The sequence below is a fragment of the Cyprinodon tularosa genome, unplaced genomic scaffold, assembly GCF_016077235.1.
Source record: "Cyprinodon tularosa strain WSP-4 unplaced genomic scaffold, ASM1607723v1 ctg294, whole genome shotgun sequence".
Lineage (NCBI taxonomy): Eukaryota > Metazoa > Chordata > Actinopteri > Cyprinodontiformes > Cyprinodontidae > Cyprinodon > Cyprinodon tularosa.
Genome location: NW_024039001.1, coordinates 1,491,747 through 1,517,552, shown reverse-complemented (window position 1 = coordinate 1,517,552; position 25,806 = coordinate 1,491,747). Strand labels below are relative to the sequence as shown.

The window sequence follows — 25,806 nt, the reverse complement described above, 5'->3', positions numbered from 1 at the left end:
AAGGAGCTGTCAGACGGAGCTTAAATTGGACCCGTCTCCTTGAAGTGGTTTTGATTTGTAGTGACATTTCAATTTCCTCCTGTTATCCTGCCCTGGTTCCTGTCTGTGCATCACAGCTAGTGTCCCTAGACGGCTGCTGTATGGACACCTTCATTATGTGATGTTTGGGTAGCACAGCCTGGCTGTGCTGTGCGCTTCGGACAGCTCATCAGAGCTGCGTTTGGGGCTCTTCCTGTGTTTTTTTTGTTTTGTTTTTTGCATCCAATTGTTTTCCTGCTGGTGAAAGTTTGAGTGCATTACTAGAAATGTTAACAATTTTTACACATGCATTGACTTTGCTTTAAAAAGATGAGATGAATTAATTTATCCTTGGTTCATCAGGAACGTGATGTCAGACTTTGGCACCGAGGTGATGGCTGAAGCACAGCAGCGGGCTCTGGTGAAACCCATCTACACCATCCCCATCATTCCCCTGTCCAACAGTAACCAGTACCGTCACCAGGACCACCACATGGACATGAAGGACTACAAGAAAGTAAGGCCTTACAGCTCATCTCTGTTCCCTCTTCTGCTTGTTCAGGACTGAAAAGGGAAATAAGGTTTATCCATATTGATACCCAAAAAGAAAGTAGTGCTTCTCTGTGAATTTTATTTTTTTTTATTATTTTATTTTTTCTTATTTTATTCCAAAAGTGAAACTCTTTGACTAATGACTCATTAGGAGATACTCTGAACTTATCTTTGCTGATTTTTGTGATTAGTTTTAATTGATAATAATAACCCAGAATTGTAGATTATTGCATCAGACCAATAAAGAGAGCAGGATTCCTGCCGATCCTTAAAAACTCTTAAAAGGCATTGAATTCTTTAATATAAAAATCAGGCCTTTATTGGTGTTAAAATGTCTGAAATCAGTCTTTCGTATATCTTAAAATTGTTACCAAGTCATAAATAGGATTTTATTTTTGTAATTCATGTCAAATATTTAAATAATTCACAATAATTTTTTGACATTTAACGAGCGGCTTAGCTGTAACCATTATTAGTTCCATCCTGACAGCAGAACGAATCAAAACGATGTTGCAAACAGACCTTGGGGTGATGCACCAATAACTTTTTATCTGGACAACATGGGGAAGTGTACATTTAATGAAAATTAGCTATTCAGCCAAAAGTTTTCTGCATGACTAAAAACAGTGGTCAGATTAGATTTGTCGCAACCAGGTTTTCTTGTAAAGTTGGTCTTAAGGTTTTATTTCAAGAGACAAAAAAAAAAGTCTTAAAAAGTCTTGAATTTAACTTCCCTTAAGTTGAGGTTTGCTTGCCCAGTCCTCCGTAGATACCACCCTGTAGCTTTTGCAAACGCCTGTATTCCAATACACCTATATCAAATACAGATTACGCTCATCAACAGTGATTCAGCTGCAGAGGCCTGCTAACAAGCCATGGGATTGATGCAGGTTTGTTGGATGCAATAATAGTGTAGTAGTCCGTAGTACGGCTGGTGATCGATTCAACATTAAACATCGATTCAGTTCCAGTTATCAAGATTTAGATTATTTTTTATTTTTTATTAAATCTGCTTTAATTGAGGCTAGACCCACTGAGGGGTGGGGCTAGTTTACTAGGCTACTCATTCCAAGTATTATGGATCAATATTTGCCCTAAAAACCTTTCATTAGCTGTTATTGCTGTGTAGTTATGTTGCATATTGATACTATGAATATAATAACTCTCAACAGCTAACTAACAAAGCAGTTAATGGTAATTTGAAGGATAGTAGAAAATCTGATGATCTTTATTTATGAGAGTAAATATTTTAGAATTAATAGAATCGATACAGAATTAAAATATGTATTTTCTTAACAGCCTTGTTTGTAGCATATTCTAGTTTAAAACTCTCCTGCATAACAAATGTCAAGTTTGTTGTTTTTTTTTTTTACTCATTTCTCAACAGTTTTGGCTCCACAGCGTGTTGGTGTGCTCTGACTCAGCCCACACTCTGCCATCTCTAAATGGCAGCCAAGTATAAATCATCAACGTTTTATTATTTTAGAACAAGAAAACATTTTATTTTCCTATATTTTTACACAAATCTCTTAAAATTTCATCGTTCCCCCCATTGAAACGCCTAGACCAGCCCTTGGTTGGTACATGTCACAGCGGGTGTGTGAATATCCAGGGTACAGGGGCTCAGAGTCTGCAGGGTGGAGCAGTATTACATCTTTAGTGATGGAGGCACAGATGTGCCTCTGTGCCAGATGGTGTTTGATTCCTGCTTCCTCTTTCAACATATTACTGTCCCTCTGTGTATGTCACATAACTGCGGTTTGCCTACTGATTGGCATATTTTTGTCTGGCTATGACTAAGAAAGGCCTGTATAATTTATTCCATCAGCTGCGATCACATGTAAACTGTTAGATCGTATTCTTGGTTTTGGATGGCAGAGTGAGCTGGTATGAATCAAAACCAGTGGAGCCTGAGGGTTCAAGCAGAGCAGAGCCACTTTATGCTCCATTCAGAAATGCTTTGATCAGTAGGCTCCTGTATAAATGTGGTTAAGCTGAATATACCGGAGCACTTTAGTATGGTCACCAAGAGCTCAACCAGATGATTCTTAGAGAAATAAACACCCCAAAGTAAAGCATGCTGGGTTTTAAACTTGGACCTACCAAGCTGTGTTTATGTTTTAGGGCAAATATTGATCCATAATACTTGGAATGAGTAGCCTAGTAAACTAGCCCCACCCCTCAGTGGGTCTAGCCTCGATAAATGCCCCAGGCCTTAGAACTGGATGTCCAATCACAACGCAGAGATGTGTTTTGATTTTCTGGATGCAAAGCTGCCGGGTTTTGAGAGCGGGACGACAAAGCTACGTGACGCTGGAGAAAGCACGACAAGGAAGATGGCAACAGCTTACCTCGGCTATATTCCGCGAAAGAACGACGGATATCCTTTCCTTGTCTGTGTTTTGGTGGAGCTTCTTCAAGTCTCTTGGTGGTTTTTAGGGAGTAGGCTCCCGAGTTCACTTCGACCTTGCTTTCAATCCACCTCCAATAAATTGGCACACCTCTTTCCAGTCTATTCAACACCGTTGTACAAGCTCGACGGACTCGGTTGGATTTTCCAGATGTAATCGAAGCGTTCACTCCAACTTTCTGTAATCTTTCTGCCACTGACAACGGTTGATTTGAACTTCAGAAACGTTGTGTACAGTGGTGTAGTACACTGGCTACTCGCATGTCTTTTTTGCACAAACGACAACAATAGTCCAACTCCATGATCTCAACAAGTTATCCACTGCTCACATCACATGCTGTTTGTTTGCACCCCCCAATAGCTTTCTGTCGCGCATAATACGTAACAGTCAGTTGCGTTCATTGGTCTGAGCATTGGCCAATAGGCACAGGCATGGTTTGAAAGACAACGGGTTGTTCTCATCAACAATCTTCCGATGTCTCATTCATCGGGGCCAGATTAAATTACACATTTAGTCTGGTTTATCAGACTATGGAAGGATGGTTTTATGACCATCCAGAAATCACCTGAAAGAGGCTGCAGAATTGAATTTTCTAAATTATAATTCAGAATTCTGTTAAAAGCTTGGGATTAAAAAAGTGCCACTAACTATGAGTATTTGACTTTCTATTGTATTTGGATAGATATAGAATGATATTAATTGATTATTCAAAACACAAATACCACCAAAATTCAGCTTGCAGGCCGGGTTATGCTAAAGTCTCATTTCCCCCTCCATTGAATCACTCCATCATCACTCCATCACAGAACACTTTCCTTTCTGTTTGCTTTGTCCCCGAACTCCGAAGGCTGAAAGGAATCCGCCTAATCCTGGTAGAGTCTGTTCAGACAAGGAAGTGTCGTCCCGCTGGGGAAGTCTGGGTGAAAGGTGGCACAGGGGCGAGAAGCTGCCATCTGGCTCGGCGGTGGCGGCATCTGCCACGTGCCTCCATCTGCATATGAATGCTTCCTTGGCTCACTGTTGTTCCTTCTGACTATTAATAGGCTGTGTGTACATAGTGTCTCACTTCTGAGTTAGCAGCTCATTAATTATTGATTTTAGGATTTAAAAATGATATGAAGTTTGCACAGGCTGGAGTTTAAACATGTTACTCTTTGTGTTTTTATAGCCTGAGAAGGCAGAGGCTGTACGAACCAAAAGGAAATATGAGAAGAAACCCAAAATGGCTCCAATGTCAGCACCTCCACATTCAGGGTCCTTCGTGTTTAATCCTAAGGACCTCAACCAGTATGATTTCCCCAGCTCAGACGAAGAGCCCTTCTCACAGGTGTGTTGGTTGTAATTTTGATGAATTTGAGTTCTTGATTCATCTTAAATATGTAAAAATGAAACTGATTGATTTATTAATGTAAGTTTTACTCCTTCAGATTCATTTTTCCCTGTTCCCAGTGTTAAATAGAACAATTGCAGCTCTTTTCTGCCCTTTTCTGACCTCATCGTTGCTGTTTTTATAGATCCATTCAGGTTCCTCTGAGGCAGAGGAGGAGAATGACCCAGATGGCTGCTACGCATTCAGGAGAAAGGCTGGCTGTCAGTATTACGCTGTAAGTGCCCTCCTGTGACTCCTGTGCTGTTTCTATTTATAGCGCTAACAACAGGCTGCCCGCTTGCAAGCCTTCCTCTCTGACTGAGGAAAACAAAGCAGGATGAACTGAGATCTTGTAGCCTCTTCGATCTGGTCTAGCTAAATCTTCAGATTAACTTTTTATTTATGTAAAGGTTTTATGGTCCCTTTATTGCTGTAAATCAAGAAGAGTAAAATTCTGCAGTCAGTAGGATGGAGGTAACGTAAAGAAAGATAAATTCTTCAAAATTCTGTTTACCTTTTTCAGCATAACCATTATAGATGGTAAAAACATTCATATGTTCAGTCACCCATCAAGATCGGTCGTTACCAATCAGCCTTTTCTAGTCAACACCTGATTTCTCTTTGTTTTCCATCTTCTAGTGTCGTCCAGACAAGGCTGGCAGCTGGCCCTGGGTAAGCCCGTCAGAGGGTGGGCTTGGCGACCCGCGCTACCGCTACTGTCTAACCTCGCTCAACACGCCATGGCGCTGCATCGGTTTGGCACGGCGCCGCATGGGCAGAGGGGGCAGGTGAGTTCACACAGTATACCATTCCTTTCTGGTCTTTCTCACTGAATGGTTTGGTTTGCATGAAATAAAAGGGACTTTCTTTATGTTGGTCTTCTTGCCTACATGTTAAATATAAAGAAATGCTAATCTAGACGGAGTTTATCTTGTTAGATGAGACCAAAAAGAAAACTTTTTTTTTTTTAACATGCTGAACGCTATTAACAATGCACACAACCCGGCCATAGTGACGTAGTGATCACATTATGGGATGCTTTTAATTTGTAAGGACCAAGAAGCTGCTCAGTTGAAAATGAAGCTAAATGCAGAACAGCACGTTAACGAACCCCATTAGAGACTGAGGCGCTTCTACAAAGTAGTTTCATAGAAACAAGCGGGCTGAGCACTAATCCACACCTTTCTGATTTCCTTAAATTTAAAATAAAACTTGAATAATTTGTGTATTGCAGAAGGACTGAATAAAACCCACAGAAGTTTGTTTGTAAAACAGCTTTGGGGAAAAAAAAGAAAATAAAAAAGGGTTCCAAGGGTTGTATATCCGTTAGACGAGGCCCGAAAAGTATTTGAATAAAATGTGGAATAAAAGAAGAAATGGAGCCAGTTTCTGTTCTCAGCAGGACTTGGCTGGAGATGCTGAGGTTGTTTAGCATACCAGCTCCCTGGCAGCCTCCCAGCTCCCATTTGGCAACCACATTCCTCTATAAATACCCAGCTGGCCGTTTATATGATGAAGGTGACAGTCCTAATGTGGGAATCGCCCATCATTGTTGCTGGTAGGCTGATCCCAAAACAGATGCAGCTGAGACGTGTCCTGCAGCTCGGTCTGATGACTCCGCCACTGAGTAAAAAACATAAACTGGACAGATTTAGTGAGATCTGTCTCAGTGCCAGGTGTAAAACACAGCATCTGGGTAGTTTCTGATTTTCTTCACAGGCGTGTTTCTGTTTACAGCGATCTTATCAACCAGACCCAGAGGGAGGGAAAGATCTTTTAGGCTCTGAATTCAAATGTTTTAGTTGGTGTAATGAGATATTTTCTCTCAGATTTATTTGGAAAGTAATGAGATTCATGTGTTTGACATTAACGTCCAAAATGTTTAAATTAGAACTTTTTTGTTTTTGTTTCACTGCCTTATGTCTCCTTCAGAGTTTGTAGTATACTTTACGCTGACATTAATGTTATGCATGTTTATATTGCCTGTTTGATTATTCAAACAAATGTCTTTCTCTGGCTGCATCTTAAAATTGAATGTATACAATTAGAATTTCATGTTTGACTAATGCAAATAAAGATTAGCTGTGCAGAAGGAGCACTCAGAATGTTTGAGTTTTCTTGTAGATTAAATTGACATTGTTTTTTAAGCATTTTTGTTTTCAGTCCACCTGAGAAATTATTTAAGCTAAAGTTCTCCACAGCCAGCATGTGGCACATGGCCTCTAAAGTGCTGTTTTGGTCTCATCTGGCCAGATCAGCCTGTTCAATGTTAGCTGTGTCCTCCACATGGTGAGTAGATCTAAAATGGGACTGTAGTTTCAGCTGTGGTAAACAGAAGCCACGGTCCATAAAACTGTGGCTCTGTGGGAAGAGAAGGCTTGCAATTGAAAGATTTAAAGTTCGATTCCATCTTCCACATGTTCATGTGCCCCTTGGCAAGGCATTTTAACCTTAGTGGCCCATCTGTCTGCCTATATACGGTTGTGTGACCATCAGTGAGTGTGATCTCATGACATTAAACACTTTGAGAGTTAAATATGACTAGAAAAATGCTTTAGAAATGGGTCCCTTTTTATTATTTTATATAAAATGTAACACGTTTCCTCTTTGTGTTTTTTGACTTTACCAGTGGGTTTAAATATTTGGACCTGGCTGTGATTGATCCATTCTAGAAATTATTGTTACATATCAAGTAATCAAATATTAATTTGAGTATATGGACTAAAACGATTATCTAAAAAAATATATTTATATATATATTTGAATATTGTACAACTGTATATGTATAAATCCATATCTAAAATATGATTTAGTTCCAGGCCTAGACTCGATCCAGACCTTTCTAACCAGGATTTCTTTTTCTTCTGTTTGTGTTTTAGAGTTTTAATGGACAGAGCTCACACGGATCTGGACATCTCCCAGAGTGTGGACTCCGACCCGGAGCCTGAACCGCTCTCCTCACCACTTCTAAGCTCTCCGCTTCGCAGCTCCAACACCAGTACCTCAGAAACCAATACCTCGGACCCCACCGGCTCCTCCAGCTGTCCTCAACCTTCGTCATCGCCCCCTTCATCATCCTTACCTGTGAATCTTAGCCGGATTCTTTTGAACATTAAAGCATGCCGCTGGAGGCATTTCAGACCTCGGACGTTATCCCAGCACCCCGCAGGGCGAGGGGATATTTCTCGCAGTGGATTTAGGGATTTTGGGCGAACCATGTCAGGATTAAGTCGGACCCTGTCGGGAGGTTCAGTCTCCCAGAGCCGCAATGGATCTACCACTACTCCTGTCAACGGTGAGTCGCTTTATTCTTTGTTCTGCTTGGAGTTTGGTTTTATTGGTCTGCAGCTTTTCATTTAGCTGCCTTTTTTTCTATGTTGGTATTTAATAGAACCTTTGCCTGGCCTCACACAAAGCTCATTTAATCTAATTTAAAAAGCGATTTATTTGTGTGAAAGGTTGCTGATTATGTGGGAACACTTCTGTGCCTTCTGGGATAATAAAAGACTGAGTTCAGTGTGAGGATCATTAAGAAATAATTTACACTTGGTTAATTTCAAAGCTGCTTCATTTGTTTATTTGTTCATTGTTATTTCTCCAGCCTGCAGATCTCATGTGTGATCTTACATCATTTATTTATACAATGAATTTAGTTGGAATATATTTCTTGCCATAGTTAATAATGGAGACTCCTGGAACTAGTATTTCACTGTGATTTCATTTATTGTCACTGAACAAGTCTGCTGTTGAGACCCAATGCTAATCAGGAGGCTTATTGTTGCCGTGTGTATTAGATGCTTTTCAAAATGTCCTTTTTTTAAATTGTGTTTTCTAAGCGTATGTTTCCAATTGACCTTTGTAGATAAATTGGAGACATGCTGCTGCTGTTCTGTAACCACCTTATCTGACGCTTCACTCCAACATCATTTGGTCCCCTGTCACTTTAATTTGATCTTGGTTAATTTTTAGCAGTTTAGCTATGCTGCTGTAGATCTTCTTTACACCAGAGAGAAATGTTTGGTTCCTTTAGGGGGGAAGAAATTTGGTTAGGAACTGGACTCTGTTTTTAAAACTAAAACTTTGCAGAGTTGAGATAAATTTGGGATAAATTTGACCTGATCTACAAACAAACACTGCTCCTTGCAGAATTGTTTTTAGTTCATCCTTTTTGGAAGATTTTTTAAGAAGTGTGGAAAGTTAGAAAAGGTTTGATTGAGTGATATTAACCAAACAATAGTCGAGAACAGTAGCTATGAGAACAAGTGACCCATTTATTATTAACCTACTGGTTACACAAAACCTTAGACAGTCAGAGGCACTGTGTTTTAATCAGCATGCCAATTTTGGAGATTTGAGGTTCTTATCGATATAATCTGATTTGATCTGGTATCAGATTGAAACATCCCTAAATGGCGCAGCGATGATGCAGCATTTTATGTCGTATAATAAAACACATGACAGAAAATCCTTTTTGGAATCCTGCTGAACCTTTCCTATGGCCACTCCACCCCTGCCTTCAAAAGTTGCTCACTGTCTGCTAGGGGCAACATATGTTCATCTGCCTCCAGTATGAGCTGTGCTGGGCATGATTTCATAGTTCTGGTCCACTGTAGGGGTGTACATCACACGCATCATGGCGATTCCATTCAGTATCGATTTCCTGACCCAATGGTTCAATTATTTTTGATACTCAAGAATACATAACAAAATACTTCTACACAAATTAGTTGAATCTGCAAGGGGTGTGTAAGTCATCTTTTTTCTCCGCCATGTCTGACTTGCCTACTGTTTATGCAGGTGTGTGTGTGTGTGTGTGCACAAAAAAGATGGTAGTGGTAGCGAGGTAGGAGAGCAAAATAGGTTTAGCGCCACCGCAGCACGGGAGTCAGAATTACATCCAGGAACAAATAGATAAAAATAGACCAAAGGGAAAAAAACCTGAATCGATTCTCTTGCGGATGTGTCGATGCATCGGATCATCGGCTGTTGGATCGATGCATCGATACAAAATGATTTAACAATATTATAACATGTTGATTATTTCAGTAATTGATTTAACTGTTTTCTATATTTCTTATAGAAATAACTTTTGGTGTATGGGGGGGGGGGGGGGTAACTTGATTGCACATTTTAAATGAATTCAAAATGGTAAAACGTAAAAAAAAAAAATAATTGTGCACATTTAACTATATAAATATACAAATAAACATTTTATTCTTTAATGGGTAATTTGTTATAACATATGTTTATAAAATAAATGTTTATATCTATAGATTATAAGATATAAGTAATCATCCAGTTTTGATGACCAAAGTAGTTGACTAGCTTAATTAGTTATTTAACCCGATTAATAGCTCCAACCCTATACAAGGTTAAATTCATAAATATGAGATTAGACTATTATTTTAATATAATCAGGGCTAATGTCTTTAAGATATTATCTGTTTTCTGTAGAATAATTCAGTCCAGATTCATACAGCTACCTAAAGTGGTCCTATTGTGCAAAGTAAAATGTCTATCTATTTTTATCTATTAATGTCTATATCTATTTTAAATTGATGGATCAGAAAAAGAAAAAACTTTTAATTGGAAGTTCAGAGCAAGTTGCTAACCTCGGGTACAGCACTAGTAGACACACTGCTGTTTCTTCTTTTCCTGTGTCAAGAAATTGAATAAATGGCTAATTGATCACCAACTGTTTATTCTAAAATAAAAACAACGATCTTCAGAAATAGCTTTCTGATTTATTTTATTTATCTATTATTTCTGGCCTGATAGGGATCCACTCTACTGTGTGTTTGTGCTTCCACTTCCAGGTCCAAAGCTGCAGTGTAAATCTCCAAGCCTTTAAAAATATTTATTTTACATCTTGCATGTCATGTTTTTTACTCTGTATCTTATCTCTGGTTTTCCTTTTTACATGAAATATTCTCCATGAACTGTCCAGGTCCGTCTTTTCTAGTCAGTATAGAGTCAGACAAACTTCTCTGGTGAGTTTAGGAATCTGTTATCTGAACTGGAGTCCAGAATTTTCTCTGCAAGTATCTAGCAACAATATTAAAATGAGATCTGATTTCTTTTTTAAAGTTTGTCCAAATTCAAGGTAAAAGGTATCCGCTTAGTTGTCAATAAATAAATAAATAATGATGGTGCTACAATTTCTCGGTGATCTACATGCAAAGATTTTATCTTGGGTAAATGCTGTCAGCCAGAAAGTATTGGTTATATATATTTTTAAAGAGCTTAGTGCTGTGTGTATTCTAATAAAGTAAATCTTGCTCTGTTTGCTGTCGGTCTTCACATTAGCGTTCTTTGCCTTTTTTCCCCCACAACCTGATCTTCTATTTTTCTCCATTGTTGACATATAATTTAAAATGCAGTCACATTTACTAAATGAAGCACTGAATTCAGTGTTTTTGGGGGCTTTAGCCCTTAAACAAAAGAGCACAGCTCTGATCTGCAGGATAAACAGACGAGCACAAACCGCAGCAGCAGGTGGGCCAGTTCCTATAGCATTTATTGTCCAATGCAGATGGATATTTTAGCCGAGTACAAAGGCCTACCATACTATAGCTAAGGTTTTACTGAAAAAAGGCTTTAAAAAGAGCCTTTTTATTTGACAAAAACATTGTTTAATGAGCAGACTGCTACCTCAGTAGTTCAGCACCAATGCATCTATAAGCTATGGTTCCAGTCTCGCAAACAATCAAAACGCTATATTAAAGATGGATATTATGTATAGTCAGAAGGCCCCTTCATCTAGCTGAAATTCAGCCTTCCCTTTTTTTTTATATATCCACATCCCTTTTAATAGCCCCTAATCTGTCTCTCCTTTTATTCATGCAAATAAATGTGTTTTTTGTGGTGCTTGTTTTTGGACCGGAGTAAAAGCCTGGTTTCTGTTTGACGAGTAAAGAGGTTCATGGCCAGATTCTGTCCATTTAGCATTTGCACATTTTTCTGCACCTAAGAACATTTGTAACTGTGTGGAAAATCATGTTGGATGAGCTGTAGCTCCTACTGGCAAAAAGTTTACAAATAAGAGATTGACAGTTTTCCCAGCATGCACCGAGGCAGCAGCAGCTTCCAGTGGGGCACTCACAGAGCGCACATTATTCTTTTAAGCTTCACTATATGCTCCACTTACTTGTTTAGTGTGTAATAAAAAATAAAAAGTTTGGACATTTAGAGGATCGTATCAACCAGCGGACCTCCAAAGCTATCAGTAGCCAGGTCTAATCCTAGCCCGTCTCCAGCATCCGCCTCTTGGCATAGCCGTGTGTAAAGCACTGCTGGCTCTAATAGAGTTTTTTTTTTTTGTTTGTTTTATTTGGCAAAATATTAATTTGATTTGTTTGTCTGTATTAATTATTATTTCCCAACTAAATGAAAAAAGTAATGATTTATAATTATCTAGAGACTAATAATAACAGGAAAAGAAATGTAGCTCCAGATGAGCTGGAGGCTTATCTTAAGTTCAGGCTTATGTTCTGTCTATAAATAAGATGTTTCAATTCAGTATCATATCGAATGTGCTAATTGCACCTCAACATCAGAGAAGGTTTGTTAAGAAAGTTTACAATTTTGGGTGATTTGTTTTGGTTGTTCACAAAAGAAAGTCTCTTTACTTTTGGCCTTTTTAAATCCCCCCAAAATGATTCACAATCTTCTGTATATGTTGCCATAAACAACAGATCACTTAAGTCTGCGTATTAGTTAGAATAATTGTTTGGTAATTAACCTGTAAAAGCCATGGTATTCGCCAAAAAAGGTCACACTTGTTATCAAAGTTAAACTTCTCGTTTATGGAAAAATAAAGCAGCAGAAAATAGCATTGTATCAGACATCTGGTTAGATTTATTTTTAAGAAATTGTGTACTGCTTAAATAAGATCGGCAGTATCCAGTTCTGATAGAGGGTTGACTTCTATGCTGAAGAATCAAGTCTGCTGATTTACAGGTATTATTAAATGGTTACTTTAACAATGATTTATTTTAAAAGAATGAGGGGAAAAAATTATATTGATGACAGAAACCCAAAACTATGCATTGAAGCCATCAAAGTTGTTAATCCAGAGTACACAGACATTAGTGCCCACTGTCTGTTGTCATGGAAACCCTGCAGTCTGTCTCATCAGCATTCCTTTCACACCTGTGGTGATAATCTCACCTGTGTTTTTGTCTGGTAATTAGTGTCAGCAGGTGAAACTGCTTTGTTGTGGCGGCAGCTTTTCCAATAAACTCTGCAATGGAGGTTTTTTTTTTTTCTCCCCTGCCAAACCTCCCTGTTGAATTCAAACCAACTGAGATACAGAAGACCAGCATCATGGCAGTAACTCTAAAGAAGTTTGTGTCCTAAAAGCAGTTAGCTTTGGGGTTCAAATGGCTTTCCTCTTCTAGACATGCCTCTGCACTATCTAAGCAGAATAGAACGGCCTGTCATTACATTATTTCTTGTTTTGAATAGCAATGTGGCTACACATGGCTAGGCTGAGAGATGGCTACTGCAGACGGGTAAACTGTGGCTGCCATTACACTTGGAGGTCCGCTGGTTGCCTCGGTCCTCTTAACTTCTGAATTTTTTTTTTTTAATTACGTATTAAATCGGTTAATGGGCCATATAGTGACGCTTAAAAGTGTAATGTTCTCGCCTCAAAAAGGGACTTTTGTTGAACAACTGCAACAGAAAAGATATGTTTTAACTTAATACTCTGAGCTCTGTGAGCCCTCCATTGAAAGCTGTTGCTGCTGCAGTGCATGCTTGGACAGCTGTCAATTTCAAGAATGGACAAGTACAGGTGCTGGTCATAAAATTAGAATATCATGAAAAAGTAGATTGATTTCAGTAATTCCATTTAAAAAGTGAAACTTGTATATTATATTCATACATTACATACAAACTCATATATTTCAGATGTTTATTTTGTTTAATTTTGATGATTACAAATGACAACAAATGAAAATCTCAAATTCATCATATCAGAAAATTAGAATATTACTGAAGACCAATAAAAACAAAGGATTTATAGAAATGTTGGCCAACTGAAAAGTATGAACATGAAAAGTATGAGCATGTACAGCACTCAGTATTTAGTTGGGCCTCCTTTGGCCTGTATTACTGCAGCAATGCGGCGTGGCATGGAGTCGATCAGTCTGTGGCACTGCTCAGGTGTTATGATAGCCCAGGTTGCTCTAATAGTGGCTTTTAGCTCTTCTGAATTGTTGGGTCTGGTGTATTGCATCTTCTTCTTCACAATACCCCATAGATTTTCTATGGGGTTAAGGTCAGGAGAGTTTGCTGGCCAATTAAGAACAGGGATACCATGGTCCTTCAACCAGGTACTGGTAGCTTTGGCACTGTGTGCAGGTGCCAAGTCCTGTTGGAAAATGAAATCTGCATCTCCAAAAAGTTGGTCAGCTGCAGGAAGCATGAAGTGCTCTAAAACTTCCTGGTATGTGGCTGCGTTGACCCTGGACCTCAGAAAACACAATGGACCAACACCAGCAGATGACATGGCACCCCAAACCATCACTGACTGTGGAAACTTTACACTGGACTTCAAGCAACGTGGATGAAGTGCCTCTCTTCTTTTCCTCCAGACTCTGGGACCTTGATTTCCAAAGGAAATGCAAAATTTACTTTCATCAGAGAACATGACTTTGGACCACTCACCAGCAGTCCAGTCCTGTTTCTCTTTAGCCCAGGCAAGACGCTTCTGACGCTGTCTGTGGTTCAAGAGTGGCTTGACACAAGGAATGCGACAGCAGAAACCCATGTCTTTCATACGTCTGTGTGTGGTGGTTCTTGAAGCACTCACTCCAGCTGCAGTCCACTCTTTGTGAATCTCCCCCACATTTTTGAAGGGGTTTTGTTTCACAATCCTCTCCAGGGTGCGGTTATCTCTCTTGCTTGTACACTTTTTTCGACCACATCTTTTCCTTCCCTTCGCCTCTCTATTAATGTGCTTGGACACTGAGCTCTGTGAACAGCCAGCCTCTTTAGCGATGACCTTTTGTGTCTTGCCCTCCTTGTGCAAGGTGTCGATGGTCGTCTTTTGGACAACTGTCAAGTCAGCAGTCTTCCCCATGATTGTGTAGCCTATAGAACTAGACTGAAAGACCATTTAAAGGCTTTTGCAGGTGGTTTGAGTTAATTAGCTGATTAGAGTGTGGCACCAGGGGCCATCAATTTTGAACCTTTTCACAATATTCTAATTTTCTGATATGATGAATTTGAGATTTTCATTTGTTGTCATTTGTAATCATCAAAATTAAACAAAATAAACATCTGAAATATATGAGTTTGTATGTAATGTATGAATATAATATACAAGTTTCACTTTTTAAATGGAATTACTGAAATCAATCTACTTTTTCATGATATTCTAATTTTATGACCAGCACCTGTATACTCTGATGCATGCTGGGTAAAGAAGTCTGCTGTTTCATGAGCACATGAGAATGCACAAGTACACATATTGAGAATCAGCCAGAATTTTGACATTACCTGAAATTTGTGCAAGCTAACAAAAGTTTCCAACAATTTTTTTCAAATATACATATAAACAAAGAAGTACCGTATTTTCACGACCATAAGGCGCACCGGACTAAAAGGCGCAGTCTCAGTTATGTGTGCCATTTCTGTATTTAACACACACATAAGGCGCACTGGACTATAGGGCGCATTTTTTATATACAGGTACATGTCCTCTCAGGTGGATTTTCCCACTTAAAAACATATTAAAACTACTTTATTCCCACTGATCACAGCAAATAAAGCTGCAAGGTGTATTTATTACAAAGTATTATTCAAACCTGGGAACCGGCCGTGAGAGACACATCGCTGATGACACAGGGCTGTGATTACTCCTCTGATACAGTTTATTGACGCATAAATTAACTTAAAACATAGGCAGGATAATAATCTGGATGAACTGACTGCAATGATTAAATTTTCAGGTGGACTTTCTCACTCAAAAAGATTTAGATTATTTAGATGAAAAAACACCTGCCGAGGTGAGCCCGGATGCGCCGCGGCCCAGAGGCTGCTGTTGAATTAAGTTTTCATGTAGAAAAATAGAGCGGGAGCAAAACTGAGTATGATTGTGCTTTATTCAAGTATTTATTACAGAGTATTAATCAAACCCCTCAAAGTCCTCATCCTCTGTTTCTGAATTAAACAGCTGCGCTAAATCCGACATGCCAGTTTCCCCTTCTTCTTCGTTTATTGACGCATAAATTAACTTAAAACATAGGCAGGATAATAATCTGGATGAACTGACTGCAATGATTAAATTTTCAGGTGGACTTTCTCACTTAAAAAGATTTAGATTATTTAGATGAAAAAACACCTGCCGAGGTGAGCCCGGATGCGCCGCGTCCCAGAGGCTGCTGTTGAATTAAGTTTTCATGTAGAAAAATAGAGCGGGAGCAAAACTGAGTATGATTGTGCTTTATTCATGTATTTATTACAGAGTATTAATCAAACCCCTCAAAGTCCTCATCCTCTGTTTCTGAATTAAACAGCTGTGCTAAATCCGACATGTCAGTTTCCCCTTCTTCGCTGTCAGAGTCACTTTCCGTGCCGGGCGGCTCCTTGGAAATGATGCCGGCTTTTGCGAAAGCCTCTTTAGGCAAAGTCTTTCTTTTAAAAATCACCATAGGCGGCAGTTTCTGTCCATTTGCGTGGCAGCCAAGCACAACAGTAAACGACGCCTTTTCATACCCCGTTGTGTGTATCGCTACAGTGCTGGTCCCCTTCTTCTCCACGGTGTGATTCACCGGGATGTCGAAAGTGAGCGTTACCTCGTCCATGTTGGTGATGTGGCTTGGCTGGATGACTTTGTCAGCGATGTGTTTGCTGCAGAAGGAGAGGAAGCTCGCCAGCTTTTCATCATAATCCGCCGGACGTCGCTGAGCAACTGTAGTCCTGGTCCGGATGGAAAAATTGCACCGTTTCATAAAACGGAAGCACCACGATGGACCTCCTTGAAAATTTTCAATTTTCATTTCTTCCGCCAGCTTTACTGCTTTTAGTCGAACAGTGACCGTTGAAACGCTGGCCCCACTCGTTCTTTGCTCCACGATCCACCGCTCGAGTCTTTCCTCCAACTCGGGCCACCTCGCCTTATGTCCGCGGAAACTCAGCTGCGTCTTCTTCACCAGTCGGAGTTCGTTTTCCAGCTTCCTCCACTTGTGAACCATCGATTCATTTATATTGAATTCTCTCGCAGCTGCTCGATTTCCATGTTCCTCTGCGTAGCTGATAGCCTTCAGTTTAAACTGGGCTTCATAGGCGTGTCTCTTTGCCAATTTCAGGATGTGTTAAGACAACAATTTTCTGCATAAAGCACATACCTGTTCTTTTATACACAAGCCACGCCCACACTTCCCCCTTTAAGGTTCTCACATACTCATGGTGGTCTCAACAACGTCCGCAGATAGGGCGCACCGCACCATAGGGCGCACCCCACATTTTGAGGGGAAAAAAAGACGTTTAGGTGCGCCTTATAGTCGTGAAAATACGGTATGTTCCCATTGCTGTCTGTTGTGGTTTCTGGATGTGAGCACAGGCTTGATAAGGACAGGATTGTCTTGTTGATTCACTTTAAAGTTTGTCTTTCCTTATGGAACAATTGGACCAATTAAACTTTTTGTTGACAAAAAGAAGCTGGTAATAAACATGCAAGATTGTTCAGGATTGTGATTGGCAACTACAAAACAGAACTCTGAAACCTCCAAACATTATTAAGACCATCCTCATATGAGATGGATCCTGTTCAGCAGGAACATTTTCAGGAAATTTGATTGTATACTTTTGCAGCAACCAGGACTAAATCCCAAGAAAGGAGGGTGGAGGTTTTTTTAGAGCAACCCAGAGCTAAATTTGGAGCTTTGGGGGAGAATGCAAAAATATTCCTCACTGATTCTGTGACATTTAAACTCACTCGACCTTGATGAATATTGTTATTTGCAGAGTTTGCATCTAAATACCCGGATAAAATTCACCAACCTTTGGCACACGTGTTAATTGTAAAGCCAAAACTAACTTTTCTTTTAGAATCACCTCTAATAAGGTGACTTTAGAGCTTATCTAAGACTTAAAAAGTGATTTGTGCTCTGAGATGAAAGTATAAACTGACTGCTGCTCATTTTGAAATCTATTCTTACCACACCTTTTTACACATTTTGGGTTAATTAAACCTCAAGAATGTGAAATTGATTAGACATTGTTTCTTTATTAGTCCTGTTTTAATCCACATTCTGGACGGTGCTGTGCAGATGGTAGCAGTGCCTCAGCCAGCTCTGTTATCACAGCGTACGATGGAAACAAGTGCATACAGGTGCTGGTCATAAAATTAGAATATCATGAAAAAGTAGATTGATTTCAGTAATTCCATTTAAAAAGTGAAACTTGTATATTATATTCATACATTACATACAAACTCATATATTTCAGATGTTTATTTTGTTTAATTTTGATGATTACAAATGACAACAAATGAAAATCTCAAATTCATCATATCAGAAAATTAGAATATTACTGAAGACCAATAAAAACAAAGGATTTATAGAAATGTTGGCCAACTGAAAAGTATGAACATGAAAAGTATGAGCATGTACAGCACTCAGTATTTAGTTGGGCCTCCTTTGGCCTGTATTACTGCAGCAATGCGGCGTGGCATGGAGTCGATCAGTCTGTGGCACTGCTCAGGTGTTATGATAGCCCAGGTTGCTCTAATCGTGGCTTTTAGCTCTTCTGAATTGTTGGGTCTGGTGTATTGCATCTTCTTCTTCACAATACCCCATAGATTTTCTATGGGGTTAAGGTCAGGAGAGTTTGCTGGCCAATTAAGAACAGGGATACCATGGTCCTTCAACCAGGTACTGGTAGCTTTGGCACTGTGTGCAGGTGCCAAGTCCTGTTGGAAAATGAAATCTGCATCTCCAAAAAGTTGGTCAGCTGCAGGAAGCATGAAGTGCTCTAAAACTTCCTGGTATGTGGCTGCGTTGACCCTGGACCTCAGAAAACACAATGGACCAACACCAGCAGATGACATGGCACCCCAAACCATCACTGACTGTGGAAACTTTACACTGGACTTCAAGCAACGTGGATGAAGTGCCTCTCTTCTTTTCCTCCAGACTCTGGGACCTTGATTTCCAAAGGAAATGCAAAATTTACTTTCATCAGAGAACATGACTTTGGACCACTCACCAGCAGTCCAGTCCTGTTTCTCTTTAGCCCAGGCAAGACGCTTCTGACGCTGTCTGTGGTTCAAGAGTGGCTTGACACAAGGAATGCGACAGCAGAAACCCATGTCTTTCATACGTCTGTGTGTGGTGGTTCTTGAAGCACTCACTCCAGCTGCAGTCCACTCTTTGTGAATCTCCCCCACATTTTTGAATGGGTTTTGTTTCACAATCCTCTCCAGGGTGCGGTTATCTCTCTTGCTTGTACACTTTTTTCGACCACATCTTTTCCTTCCCTTCGCCTCTCTATTAATGTGCTTGGACACTGAGCTCTGTGAACAGCCAGCCTCTTTAGCGATGACCTTTTGTGTCTTGCCCTCCTTGTGCAAGGTGTCGATGGTCGTCTTTTGGACAACTGTCAAGTCAGCAGTCTTCCCCATGATTGTGTAGCCTATAGAACTAGACTGAAAGACCATTTAAAGGCTTTTGCAGGTGGTTTGAGTTAATTAGCTGATTAGAGTGTGGCACCAGGGGCCATCAATTTTGAACCTTTTCACAATATTCTAATTTTCTGATATGATGAATTTGAGATTTTCATTTGTTGTCATTTGTAATCATCAAAATTAAACAAAATAAACATCTGAAATGTATGAGTTTGTATGTAATGAATGAATATAATATACAAGTTTCACTTTTTAAATGGAATTACTGAAATCAATCTACTTTTTCATGATATTCTAATTTTATGACCAGCACCTGTAAATCAGCCTTGGTAGTGGGAGTTTGATAATGTTCAGAAGAAAATACCATTTAGGAACTGATCTTGAAAATGTGCCACATAGCCTTTTTTTTTGGCACACTTTGGTTGTAAACACTGTCTCTGATCTGTGTGTGCAGCTTTCACTGCGGAGCAGTACCAGAAGCACCAGGAGCAGCTGGCTCTGATGCAGAAACAGCAGCTGGAGCAGAGCCAGAAGCAGCAGAAACCGCAACAACAGGTCAACAGCCTCCCAACGTCAACCACAAACACACAGGTCAGTATGGAGCTGCTCACAGCTCTGCTGCAACAGGAGCCAGATTCCACAGCTATGGGCTCATCTGAGCCGACTATTAAACTGGGTTGTTCTTGGGAAGTGTGAAACATCCGTATTTCCTGGAACAGTATTGATCCTTAGCCTCAGTTCCTGTTTGGTTAACAGAGACGCTGAGCTCAGCTGTTTTACTTTGATCCAGTTTAACTGATCATCTACATGTTTCCTCTCTGCATGTGGCTGGTTTTCCCTCAGGCCATTGTGTCTAAAACATTGGACCAAGCCAGCGCCCAGTTTGCTGCCTCGGCCCTCATCACCACTGATCAACTGCTCGGCTTCAAATCCAAAGAGGAGCTGGTGCTCGCAACTGGAGTCAACGGGGTCCTGACAGGTGCTGGTGAGTTTGCCTGTCCTTGGATGTGATTTAACGGTTTCCTCAGCATTAATCTTATCACATAGATATTAGTATTTCCAGACTAAATTCTGGTATTTGGTCGAAAATAAGCTCTTCATACATCCATCTATTTATACAACCCTCAGTTTAACAACCGGTTGGTGCAACAGTTAATCCTTCTTAGAATGAATTCCTAGATCCATCCACAAATCTAGAATAGAACAAAATTCAAATTCTTCCGGCCATTTAAAAGATCAGCCCTAAACTTTCCAAAGTTACACCCTTAAAGTTTTTCATTTTATTTTCCTATTAAATTCAAGTTTGACGGGTTAAGCAAAACAAAACAAAACAAAAAGACCAAACCACCATTCCTCCACTGATGCTCAACAACCATCAGTTGGTCATCTTTCCTTACAGTCTATTTGCCACCAAATCATCTCCGTCCCTTCGTGACCCGTTCCTATATAATCTTATCATTCAGTCCGTCCATCCGTCCCTTTAAAGCCTGTACGCTAGTCTGCAACTGTTTGCAGTCTTTTTAATATTAGTTTTATCCTTTTTAAGAATGACAGAGACCAGGAATGGAAAATGAGAAATGTCTGAGATGGATTTGACTGAGTGACACCATGGGTGTGTTTTTATATCAGCTTTAACCATCTTTTTACTTCATGGTTTAATAGAAATAGAAAGTAGAGTTGCAACTAAAGATTATTTTGTAAATCAATTAATCTGTTGATTATGTTTTTTCAATTAATCGATGAATAATCAGATAGCCAAAGGTTCCTTAAAGAAGAATTTTTATGATATTAAACCATGTGAAACTCAATCTTTTCCACTTGAGGAGTTCTGGATAGAGCTTATTGACAGATGAAAATGTTTTTTTGTTTATCTTAAATGCAAAAAAAATTTATTTGACAATCTTTGTATAATTATTGCTCAGAGTAGCTCTTTCAGCTAAAGGCATGTTTTACAGTGAGGATTATTTAGATAGTCTATTAATCACGATTAATCCGATTGTTTCAGCCCTAATATACCCTATTTTCACGACTATAAGGCGCACATAAACGTCTTTTTTTCCCCTCAAAATGTCCGGTGCGCCCTTTGGTGCGGTGCGCCCTGTGTGTTGTAACTGCGGACTTTTGAGACCACCTCATTGAGGAGATGATGAAAGAGTGGCTGAGGGAGGTGAATGTAAGGAGACCAAGTGTTTTTTTTCCACTCATCACTATTGCTGTTATTCTGTGACTCCATGCGTGCCCATCTCACAGCTGATGTGAAAAACATGGTGAAACAAATTAACACTGCGGTTGCTGTTATTCAACTGCTCAACATCGGTGTGAACAGGACGCAGCAGGTGGCACACATAACTGAGACTGCGCCTTTTAGTACGGTGCGCCTTATGGTCGTGAAAATACGGTAGAAAGCATTTCTAGCACCGGTTAAATCATCTTTTAGATTCAAGTAAACCTGATAAACACTGGATGGCATTAAGTTATTTAGGTTTCTATTATTCTGCTGGTCGATCTGTCTGTTACTTTAAAGGATAAATTAGAGAAATGAATTCATCCTGTTTCCCTCTTTTAGTCTCATATGTTCTGATTTTCTCTCCAGGCGTTTACAAAAACCTGCACCTCACCAGCACCGCGTCCACTCTCCACACGACCAACCAGTCGACACACACTACCACGGTCGCGGCCACGACCTTCCTGCAGCCCCCCATCAGCACCACCATCCATACGCCCGCCAGCGTGGTCCCCGCATCCATCAACGCCGCCCCGGGCACCCACACGGCCGCCACCGCAGCAGCTCTGGGGCTGCTTGGATGCGGCGCCGCCCCCACAACCACTCAGGTCCTCATCGGGAACAACATCTGTCTGAGCGTGCCGTCGCCCGGCAGCCTCGCGGGACGCCACCTCCCACGGACCCTCGGCAACGTGCCAGCCTCTGCCTTAAAGCTGTCCACCTCCACCCATCTGCAGATGCCCAAAGTCTCTGGAGCGTCGTCCATGGATATGAGCTCCAGGTCAGGCGCTGGAGAAATCTGTTAATCCAGAACACATTTACTGTTATTGAGGGCTAGGATGGGAATTTCTCTTTTCTTTAAAAAGCACTTTGAAAACAAAAGACAAAGTTGTGGCTATTGCCGAGGTTGTATTTTATGAAGAAGTGAAATCACTCTCATCAGCACTAATCTCTCTGAAAAAGCCTCATAATCAGACACACTTTGAATGTAGCTAATTTTCTAATTTCTAATTAGCCTGGCATGTATTCCTGTTTAGCCCCTTTGAGTCGATGTGTTGTTCATCATCCTGCAGGAAGGTTGACCTCCAGCCCAGTTTGAACTCTGTTGCAGCATCTCACTGGGAACCAATGTTCCCTCTAAGCTGCACGCGTGCTACACCTTTCATTACCAAGCTTTTTTTCTTTCATTTTAATTTGCCCAAATGACTTCAATTATTAGGAAACTAATGGAAATTGATGCTGTAATCTCTTAGTCCTTGTATGATCTCAGTTTTACAATCAATTTAATATTGGTGTTTGGTCTCAGGTTGCACACCTGATGTTGCTCAGGATGGTTCTCACGGGGCTTGTGTATATGCTTAAAAATATGAACAATTAGAGGCGATATTGCTGGGCACCTCACTTTTTAGATTTTAATTTAGAAAATAAAATTGTAAAAAGTTTGCCTTCTATTTTATTAGTTACTACTTGGTCTGTTACAACAAATCCCAATAAATTGGGTTAATGTTTGAGGTGCAACATGTTCACCAATCCTGACGGGTCATAATAATGTTTGGTTTTCATCAAACAAAATGTAAAGAAATTAGTACTTTTGTAAGTAAATTAGGGATGCACGATATAATCGGCCCCCTATCGGTATCGGCCTGTATCGGCCTTAAAACTGAATATCGGACATCGGCCACCCCACCGATATTTAACCCGATATTTGATCAGCTTCTGAGTTTCTAAAGTCTAAAAATAAAATACTACTTCTTCTTCCTCAAAAACTTCTTTTTTACAGACTTAAAAACTTCTAAAGACGAGGGAAAAAATATTGATACATTAAAATATCACAATATCTTCATATGATGATATATTGCCATTTAAAAACACCATATCAATCTCTTTTACTAATGAAATATTGCTATATGTCATCGTTATGCTACGAAATCCCTCGAAAATTCACGAAATTCTGCCATATTTTTATATGTTGATATATTGACGCGGTATCGATCTATTTTACTGACAAAATCTCACAAGAATTTGCCAAATATCACGAGAGTTTGTAACAGAACGATGAAATTTCACGAGATTTTGAAAGTAAAATAGATCGATACCGCGTTTTTAAAAATCAATTTGATATCAGCATATGAAAATATATTTGAGTATATTATTTTTCAAAGTGTCAGAAATGGATAACAAATCTGCTATTTTCAATGACTACTTATTTTTGTCCAGCTTTAACATCGGTATCAATATCGGTTATCGGCTACATGAGTTTTAAAATATCGGCATATCGGATATCGGCCAAAATCCCAATATCGTGCATCCCTAAAGTAAATGCCTAGAAAAGCCAAAGAAGAAAACAGTTTTGTGTTTCTTCCCAATGAGGCTAGATTGAACAACTGAAACCTCCAACAGATCCACCTTTTTTCACTGTTCTAACAGAGAACTGGAAAGCGTGAAACCAGAAGAGCAGAAAAAATAACATCTGAACTGCAGTTTGACCTGCACACTGATATCTGCAGCATTAATCAGTTTTTTCTCCCTCTCTCCCAGGGACAATCACGACGAGGACAAGCCAGCGCTGAACAGTATAGCAGACAACACGGTCGCCATGGAGGTGACGTAGTAGCGGCGGGATGCGGCACGGCAGCAGGTCCACTCTGTAGATGCTGTGCATCGTAGCATTGGGGACGCAAAAGGAACATCAGGACTCAACCGGGCGCAACAGCGATTCTCATCTCTTTTTACACCCTTTTTGTTAAGAAGATATTGACTCATGTAAACTATAAATATGACTATAAATTAGTATCTGTACAGCAACTCCATATTTGTAATATCCCCCTGTAAATATATTACTTGAATACATACTGTCCATTTGTGATGTTTTGCACTTGGGAGTCAAACTTAAAAGAAAAAAAAAAGATTAAGCCAAGTTATCTTGTGGCGAGTGTGAGAGCTGTACAGAGAAGAGTTTTATCATGTGCATGGTGCGGAGCCTGCTGGTTTTATCTATTTATTGTGCTGTGTTTACAATTTGTTCTTTTTTTTTGTTTGTTTGTAGCTTTTGGTTTTTGTTTCTTTTTAATTTTAATTTGTACACTGTACCTTTGTTGGTTCCTGTGCTGTAGTATATGTTTTAATAGCTACGGACTCCTGGGTATTTTTGTATTTTGTGAACACAAAGCAGGCCCAACCCACCCCCCCCTCATATCATTTTGGTTTCGTTTTTCTCTGTGGATCACATTAAAGTGAGCTGTGATTATAGATGCAGATCAGGAGATGAGGAGGAGGCAGGAGATGGAGCGGTTTGGCAGGAGAGCTGCGCCTCCTCTTCAGATAATGTCCCAAACACAAGTAACAAAAACAGGGATGAAGTCTCTTCCCAAAAGCGTCTGCTGCTTTGGATTAAAGCACTATTGTTTGTGACTCTTGTTGTTTTTATACAAATATCAATGCTGCTTTTTTATTTTAAAGGAGTCATCCGTCATTTTCATGCAAGTGGAATCTCTTTGTTTTATCTGACTTTTTTTTTTTTGTACAAAACAAAAAAGGCTATTTTTGTATTTTGTGTTTTTCCTTGTGGTTCAATTGATTGTAAGCTTCTTTATTTTTTTTTAAGACTTCATTCTTTTGTTACTTGTTCATGCATAGGTGAAAAGGGAGGTGAACGGGCAGTAATCGCTGTTTCATCATTCCAGGTTTAATTATCAGAAAGAAAAAAAATCCCAACGAGGGGTGTTGTGGGAATGCATTCTCTCACTTCCTTTTTTTTTTTTTTTCCTTAAACTTTTTTTTTTATCTTGGTAAAAAGAATCTCCAGATGGCTGCAAGGCCAAAAACCACAAGTATTTGGTGCCTTCCTTTTGGGGAAATGTATGTCGTCTCTTCTGTGAAGAGTTAGAGGCACAAAGGCAGCATTACTTAGTAGTGCTTCTTGTCTTTGTTAGAACCTGAATGCCCAGTCCAATGGCAAAATATATCTTTGAGGTTTACTTGTCCCACCTGGAGGCTGAAAAAGACTTAAAAAAAAAAATGTGACAGAACTCTCACTAAAATAAGAAAATAAAGCCCAGGGCATTAAATGTGAACTTCTTGGACTCCTGTTTTATGTTCCTGTTTCTCTGCTTGTGTTGAGGTTGAATACTGTCACATTAATAGGGGTGTAGGGAAAAAAATGTCTAATATTTTAGACAATAATATGGATATCCATATCTTTATAGATATATTTATTCAAGATATGGAATCAAATGAAGAAATCTTTTTAGGCAAACTTCCGTTTCATTGTCTAGCAACAGAGCAATGACCAGATCCGATGTTACAGAGCGATAATACTATATGGTAATGAATTGTATCGTGACACCAGTATTCACTTTTCTCTTTTAGTCATATTCACTGGATTTCAAAATTACTTCATTAAAATTAAATGTTATACAAGTTTCTACACTGAGCTCTAGATGCTGATGGCAGTGGGCAGAATTGTTTATTTTGGTTTCTCTTCCAGAGAGAGACTCAGACAATCGGATTAGTTATTTTGAATGCATGGTCATTCATACGAATATTTCTACAAAAAGACCCCAAACAACAGTTGAGAGAAAAGACACAGAAGTGATAA

The 25,806-nt window shown here is 39.6% G+C and overlaps 1 protein-coding gene across 3 annotated transcripts in view; it reads left to right on the top strand.

Annotated features, from left to right (window-relative positions):
* LOC119787323 (enhancer of polycomb homolog 1-like) overlaps nucleotides 1–25,282 on the top strand; it is a 45,924-nt gene extending 20,642 nt beyond the window's left edge. For all 3 annotated transcript variants that reach the window (XM_038291120.1, XM_038291121.1, XM_038291119.1), the window contains 9 exons: nucleotides 382–535; nucleotides 4,150–4,308; nucleotides 4,496–4,585; nucleotides 4,990–5,138; nucleotides 7,230–7,645; nucleotides 19,440–19,576; nucleotides 19,829–19,970; nucleotides 21,579–21,990; nucleotides 23,748–25,282. In XM_038291120.1, the coding sequence (XP_038147048.1) occupies nucleotides 382–535; nucleotides 4,150–4,308; nucleotides 4,496–4,585; nucleotides 4,990–5,138; nucleotides 7,230–7,645; nucleotides 19,440–19,576; nucleotides 19,829–19,970; nucleotides 21,579–21,990; nucleotides 23,748–23,820 (1,732 nt within the window). In that variant the 3' untranslated portion in view covers nucleotides 23,821–25,282. The remainder of the gene's footprint in view (nucleotides 1–381; nucleotides 536–4,149; nucleotides 4,309–4,495; nucleotides 4,586–4,989; nucleotides 5,139–7,229; nucleotides 7,646–19,439; nucleotides 19,577–19,828; nucleotides 19,971–21,578; nucleotides 21,991–23,747) is intronic.
* Nucleotides 25,283–25,806: the final 524 nt, after the last annotated feature.